At 40.5% G+C, this 7,544-nt stretch overlaps 1 protein-coding gene across 4 annotated transcripts in view; it reads right to left on the bottom strand.

Annotated features, from left to right (window-relative positions):
- The window catches only part of LOC138983839 (monocarboxylate transporter 5-like), a 103,357-nt gene extending 98,346 nt beyond the window's left edge, over nt 1-5,011 (bottom strand). For 3 of the 4 annotated variants that reach the window (XM_070357175.1, XM_070357176.1, XM_070357179.1), the window contains exons 1-2: nt 4,867-5,011; nt 1,897-2,078 (exon numbers count right to left, since the gene is read on the bottom strand). In XM_070357175.1, the coding sequence (XP_070213276.1) occupies nt 1,897-1,976 (80 nt within the window). In that variant the 5' untranslated portion in view covers nt 1,977-2,078; nt 4,867-5,011. Of the gene's footprint in view, nt 1-1,896; nt 2,079-4,866 lie in introns of those variants that run through there. The other variant, XM_070357177.1, reaches the window with a different exon arrangement.
- Nucleotides 5,012-7,544: the final 2,533 nt, after the last annotated feature.

Genomic DNA, 7,544 nt, shown 5'->3' with positions numbered 1-7,544 from the left:
CCCCCTCCATATATTTCAAGTACGTGTTTTCGGCTTCTAGTGCGTATAGGACGCAGGGACGCGCACTATGGGGAGCCCTGCTTACATAATTTATAATAGAAATGCTACACGAGTAGGCCTATGCCTTAAGTTCATGTCTGCCTCCAGTTCGCTTTAAAAATTTTTTTATAAAAGGTCCTTGCACAAGTAGGACGGTTTGAGCACCCGACCGAGGCATGCTAACATTGGTAGTGTTACGCAAAAAGTTATCTTAGTGCTTGTATAAAGTTATACTCCACCGCAATACAAACGCTGAACGAGTGTGCTTTAGTTCTTGCAATGTGTCAGTTTTACGTTTGCTAATAAGCTACAATGATTAATACCTCTTTCTGTTCAAGAAATCTGTAATCCATTTGTAGTGTTACGCAAAATTATCTTAGTGCTTGTATAATGTTATACTCAACCGCAATACAAACGCTGAACGAGTGTGCTTTAGTTCTTGCAGTGTGTCAGTTTCACGTTTGCTAGTAAGCTACAATGATTAATACCTGTAAAAGAAATCTTTAATCCGAAAAGGGTGTCAGATAGCCACGTGAAGAGACTTCAATGACATTATGAGTTATTTCCAATATGCTGACTGTTAGCAAATGATAACTGACATGTCGAGAAGAAAGAGATCAAGCATGAGCCTTCAGACGAATGCTGATATCGTTTGTGAGACATGTCTGTTATCATTTGCTAACTGTCAGCATATTAGAAATAACGGTTTTATTACCGTTTATTTCAACCAAAAGAAATTTTGAAGCGACCCCGCGAATTAGACAGAACAGCCTCAATGGGAACTGATTATGTCTGTCAGTCAAAGAATTCTCGTGACCTGGCTCAGCCAATCAGAGTCACACACCTGACGTGATGAATATCCACAGGTCAAATGCGTTTGACACACAATAATCTCACAAGATAAACCATGTTGAGCATGCATTTCGGTTGCTTCGGTTTTTCTTGATGAACAGAGAGCGACAGATTTAGAACCGACTCCAGACGGATGGGAAATGACGTAAAGATACATTCAAGTTGACGTAAAGCGAGTGACGCAATTTCACTTGATTTTTCCGAACTTTGATTATTAAGATTTAAAGTGAGCGGATCGGCATTGCACACTCAGAGGGTGGGTGGTGCCTTGCTGTTCTGTAAAGCACCCACCGACAAAACTTCCTTTTCGGTATTTATTTTAGATAAAGAGAGAATTATCTGACAGCATTTGAAGTGTCATTCTTTGGAATAAATCACGCTGATATTGTTGATTTAAATTTTTACTTTGTCTTGTTTATTTTTAGCGTGATAAACAAAAAGGGTCCCTGCCTGAACGTTATCACATTTAGAGCAGGGGCGGACGAGGGGGGGGGGGCACAGGGGGCACGTGCCCCCCCCCCCGCCGAAAAAAAAGGAAAAAAAAAGAAGAAGAAAAAAAAAAGATTTTTCTATGCTGATTCTATGACCATTTCTAAGTTCAAATGGCACCAGATGGCACCATTTTGCTTCTTTGGGCAAAAAAAATTTCCGGGGGGGCATGCCCCCGGACCCCCCTAGCAAATTCGGGCGCTTCGCGCCCATCACATTCACTTTCGATTCAAAGTGCCCCCCCCCCCCCCCTTACAAAGCAACTGATCCGCCCCTGTAGAGGGTCACCTAGAATCCGTCCTGATTGGTCAAAAAACCATGCAGTGGGGCACTAAATTGGTAATAAAGAAAGTTTGAATGAATTGACACGGGGATGAGTGCTTTAGTTGGGGCACAAAAAGGAGTGCAATAATTTGATTGCCGAGTGTATATATATATACAAATTATATATCACAGCCACCATGCTGTGTAAACAATTCTGTCATCTCCTAACTCACAATTAAGTGCATGCGTTACCTCCGTAATGTCGTTGCGTTTCCAGTGAAGCAGACGACACCTATATCTCTGGACTCAAAAGTGGACATGCGCAGATCCATGAGATATCACCGCTTCTGGTCCGCTTCAGTCATGACACTGTGCCGCTAGGTAGAGAGGGGTCACAATGTGTATCCAAATCCATTAGCTATGCTCGCAGGCACCTGAAGCAAATATTATGCCTTTAAGCTGATTTACCCCGTAAATCGTTAATCTTTAATGATTAATTAATTAAATAATATACAGATAATACATATAGATGCTCTCCAGCAAAAAATAGTAGGCTTACATACACAGCGTGTTTCTCTGTATTACCCAGTTTCAGCAGCCGAAGTAAGTTTTGGATATATATATAGATGCTCTCGACCAAAAGATGGCACAGCGTGTTTCGATCTCTTGCAGCCATTTTTTGTCCTATTAATTAATGAAATAATCATATAAAAAAGATAATCAGCATAAACCGCGTTCGTTTTGCCTTAAAGTTGGGTATTTCTTCTTCTTCTGCGTTCGTGGGCTGAAACTCCCACGTACACTCGTGTTTTTGCACGAGTGGATTTTACGTGTATGACCGTTTTTACCTCGCCATTTAGGCAGCCATACGCCGCTTTTGGAGGAAGCATGCTAAGTATTTTCGTGTTTCTATAACCCACCGAACTCTGACATGGATTACAGGATCGTTTCCGTGCGCACTTGGTCTTGTGCTTGCGTGTACACACGAAGGGGGATAAGCCAGCAGGTCTGCACATAAGTTGACCTGGGAGATTGGACAAATCTCCACGGCTTAACCCACCAGGCGGCCGCGGCCGGGATTCAAACTCACGACCTTCCGATTAAGAGGCCGACGTCTTACCACCCCGCCACAGCGCCCGTCAAAGTTGTGTATGATTCAGAATGATAACACATTGTTTGTTGACCAGGTAGACGTTAGAATAATTATGTTAGGGGGTCAAAATAAAATCCCAGTGCTCTTTTCTCTCCTTTTCAGTATCCGAATTCATAATAAAACATCAAAACGCGTTATTATCTACAACAACAAACCAGAAATTGATGACACTAAGAAAACGGAAAGACAGACGGGCGCAGAGGCGTGGTCAGTGGTAAGACGTCGGCCTCCTAATCGGGAGGTCGTGAGTTCGAATCCCGGTCGCTGCCGCCTGGTGGGTTTAAGAGTGGAGATTTGTCTGATCTCCCTGGTCAACTTATGTGCAGACCTGCTAGTGATTTAACCCCTATCGTGTGTACACGCAAGCACAAGACCAAGTGCGCACGGAAAAGTCGGAGTTCGGTGGATTATGGAAACTGACACGAAAATACCCAGCATGCCTACTCAACAAAAGCGGAGTGAGCTGACTATGCTCTCAGAGTATAGTGTGGGGAACCCAAATGGGCAAACGAGCTCACACGTAACCAGAAAATTCTGGAACGCTGAAGAAGAAGAAAGGATGTCATCAAAAATAATGTGAGGATGTGTGTGTGCCACGGTGTTGTGATGACTCCGCTTGAATGGAGTGTTGATTACACTAAGTCGCCCAGGTTTGTGTGGATTACTATTAGCGCATAACAAAATAAAAGATAAAGAGTAAAAGTAATAAACTTGTGCAGACTCTAAAGGAAGCTCACAAGAAAAACTGTCCGTGAGCAATGTCAATTGAAAATATCAGACACCCCTTTAGCGTATTAACGTTGTTGCCTAATTTTTCTTTCGGGATTAAAAATCATTGCTGCCATCAATTCTGTGGAGGACCACACAGCCGTCAGATTCTCTGGATATTTTGTACCGAAATCATTCTTAAGTAAATGTATTCATTTGCATACCAAATGTCACGCCGTTTTGACGTGTGCCTGACGAATTATTTGCCATAGCAGCTAAATTTGTGCACTCCTTTACACCTTAAAATTATCATAAATTAAAAACCAAATTACTCCAATTAATAGAGCTACCTCTAAACTCTTTGAATCCACTCAAAAATCAAAATACACTAAAACCTACAAAAAAATCTGTACTGTCAAAAGGTGGAGATCCCCCCCCCTCTGAAAAAAACTGAATATATTTTTTCATATTTCTGTTTCCCCATCGTTTCAAATTTTGAACAACTAAGTAATGTCTATTGAGGAGACGGAGGTTCGTGTGCCGAAAAATCGCAAAAAGGGCGTGCAAACCGTGATGCCGTCACCATGCTCTGATTAATAAAATATAATCCGAAGTAAAAAATAGCCTCCATAAACTATATTCATAGCAAGGACCCAATGCGTTTGAAATTACGTCTGCGACACAAATATCAAAAGTGTGTCCTATATTTTGCCCTTTACCTTATAGAATGCAGAATACTTTTTTGCCTAGTGAAACCAGGAGTATGCCCTAAAGATGCTGTAACAACTCAAAAGGCTAAGAGTAATTAATTAGTAACACTCATTCACATTGAAACACAAAGAAGCTTAAACGAAGAGCCAAGAGGTTGAATGAAACGAAACATACCAAAACATCAATCCTGCAAACAACAAAGCTGGAAAGTACACTGTCACATGAATAACTTAATTATATTAGCCTGAGGTAAAAATCACAGAGAATCAAAGCGAACATATCACGTGCATCGGAATTACTAACTTGTCATAAGAAACACATGACACTTCTAAGAAATAAATCGACGTCGCCATGGAATTTTGGCGACACTGATCATTTCAGACAGTTTTTCAGCAGAAGGCCCAAACTGATTATTTTTATTTTGAAATAGTGTTTATATGTCATGTGTACCTGGTATATGGCTAGAAAGATAAAAGAATGTTAAATCATGTATTGTCCATCGTATTTTAAAGAATATTTCTCATGCAGAATGATGTACTTAATTAGTATAAAGCACAAAAACATCAAATTCGTCCAGAATCGAGTTACACCAAAATTCAAGGACGACAACGAAATGCGGTTATACAAGTTACAACTTGGGTATAGCTTACCTGCTGATGCTCCGTTACGACTGCTCTAACTGGTCCGTAGTTAAGTAAGTGTTCGAATGTATGTAAGGCTTACATTTTTCGGTATTTCGCAGAGCAACACACAGATAACTTAGCAAACACACCCTCGAATCATGACAAGGGCAAAGAACAAGTCGCGTAAGGCGAAAATACAATATTTAGTCAAGTAGCTGTCGAACTCACAGAATGAAACTGAACGCAATGCCATTTTTCAGCAAGACCGTATACTCGTAGCATCGTCAGTCCACCGCTCATGGCAAAGGCAGTGAAATTGACAAGAAGAGCGGGGTAGTAGTTGCACTAAGAAGGATAGCACGCTTTTCTGTACCTCTCTTTGTTTTAACTTTCTGAGCGTGTTTTTAATCCAAACATATCATATCTATATGTTTTTGGAATCAGGAACCGACAAGGAATAAGATGAAAGTGTTTTTAAATTGATTTGGAAAATTTAATTTTGATAATAATTTTTATATATTTAATTTTCAGAGCTTGTTTTTAATCCGAATATATTATATTTATATGTTTTTGGAATCAGCAAATGATGGAGAATAAGATGAACGTAAATTTGGATCGTTTTATAAATTTGTATTTTTTTTTACAATTTTCAGATTTTTAATGACCAAAGTCATTAATTAATTTTTAAGCCACTAAGCTGAAATGCAATACCGAAGTCCGGGCTTTGTCGAAGATTGCTTGACCAAAATTTCAATCAATTTGGTTGAAAAATGAGGGCGTGACAGTGCCGCCTCAACTTTCACGAAAAGCCGGATATGACGTCATCAAAGACATTTATCAAAAAAATGAAAAAAACGTTCGGGGATTTCATACCCAGGAACTCTCATGTCAAATTTCATAAAGATCGGTCCAGTAGTTTAGTCTGAATCGCTCTACACACACACACACACACACACACACACACGCACAGACACACATACACCACGACCCTCGTTTCGATTCCCCTTCGATGTTAAAATATTTAGTCAAAACTTGACTAAATATAAAAAGGTGTGTCACGCAAAACTCTAACCACAAAGTGACCCTAGGAGTAACAAGTCGCGTAAGGCGAAATTACTACATTTAGTCAAGCTGTGGAACTCACAGAATGAAATTGAACGTAGTCCGCCGCTAGTGCAAAAGGCAGTGAAAGTGACGAGCCTGTTTGGCGCGGTAGCGGTTGCGCTGTGCTTCATAGCACGCTTTACTGTACCTCTCTTGGTTTTAACTTTCTGAGCGTGTTTTTAATCCAAACATTTCATATCTATATGTTTTTGGAATCAGGAACCGACAAGGAATAAGATGAAAGTGTTTTTAAATTGATTTGGACAATTTAATTTTGATCATAAATTTTAATTTTTTTAATTTTCAGAGCTTGTTTTTAATCCAAATATAACATATTTATATGTTTTTGGAATCAGAAAATGATGAAGAATAAGATGAAGGTAAATTTGGATCGTTTTATAAAAACTATTTTTTTTTTTACAATTTTCAGATTCTTAATGACCAAAGTCATTAATTAATTTTTAAGCCACCAAGCTGAAATGCAATACCGAAGTCCGGCCTTCGTCAAAGATTGCTTGGCCAAAATTTCAATCAATTTGATTGAAAAGTGAGGGTGTGACAGTGCCGCCTCAACTTTTACAAAAAGCCGGATATGACGTCATCAAAGACATTTATCGAAAAAATAAAAAAAACGTCCGGGGATATCATACCCAGGAACTCTCATGTCAAATTTCATAAAGATCGGTCCAGTAGTTTACTCTGAATCGCTCTACACACACACACGCACACACACACACACACACACATACACCACGACCCTCGTCTCGATTCCCCCTCTATGTTAATACATTTAGTCAAAACTTGACTAAATATAAAAAGAACAAAAGTTGTAGCTCATTTGTGGAGGCCCAGGTGCATGGTAGAGCACACTGGACTTGTGATCCTAGGGTCGCGGGTTCGAATCCGGGCCGGGACGGACACAGGTCAACTGTATGTGCAGACCCAGAAACGGTATCCATGTACCACCCCCGTGTCACCACAGTGGAACATAAAAGACCTCGGTCATTCTGCCATAAGTGCAGATGGCTGATACCACCTAAACATGCATACACTTATATCTCATCTAAAGTCGGGGTAAAACCAGGGAACATGCCCCTAATGGCTTTGCCGTGAGGGCCTAAAACTTGAATTTCTCCAAGCTCATTTGTGACCCTCTGGTACTTCAAAAACTGTGCATGTTTTGCTCTGTATACCTATCACCTTGTCTTTATTTAAAGCGCGTATGTCCCTTTGCTTCTCAGAAAGAAAAGTAGGCAGAGATGAAGAATACCTTGCTTGCTGCGGCTTTGAATCGCTGTTTAACATTCAGTACTGCGAAGTGTTACACTTTTGCTTTCAAACAGTCTTCTGCAAGCATTCAACTTAGTTTGTTGTGTAAGTCCCCCCCCCCGGCCCCCCCCCCCCCCCCCCGGCCCCACCATCCCCCCTTACTAAACACTTAGCACATAGTCAGGCAGCCTTGGCGAGCAGATAGAAAGACAGACAAACAGATAGATTGCACTGTTTACACGCACACTTGAAAGCCAGCGTGACTGACATAAAACATGAAAGTACTGAACAAACACACACACACACACACACACACACACACACACACACAC

This window comes from Littorina saxatilis, linkage group LG13, assembly GCF_037325665.1.
Source record: "Littorina saxatilis isolate snail1 linkage group LG13, US_GU_Lsax_2.0, whole genome shotgun sequence".
Taxonomy (NCBI): domain Eukaryota; kingdom Metazoa; phylum Mollusca; class Gastropoda; order Littorinimorpha; family Littorinidae; genus Littorina; species Littorina saxatilis.
Note: the sequence above shows the minus strand (reverse complement) of the source record. Positions and strands in the feature narration are given on the sequence as shown.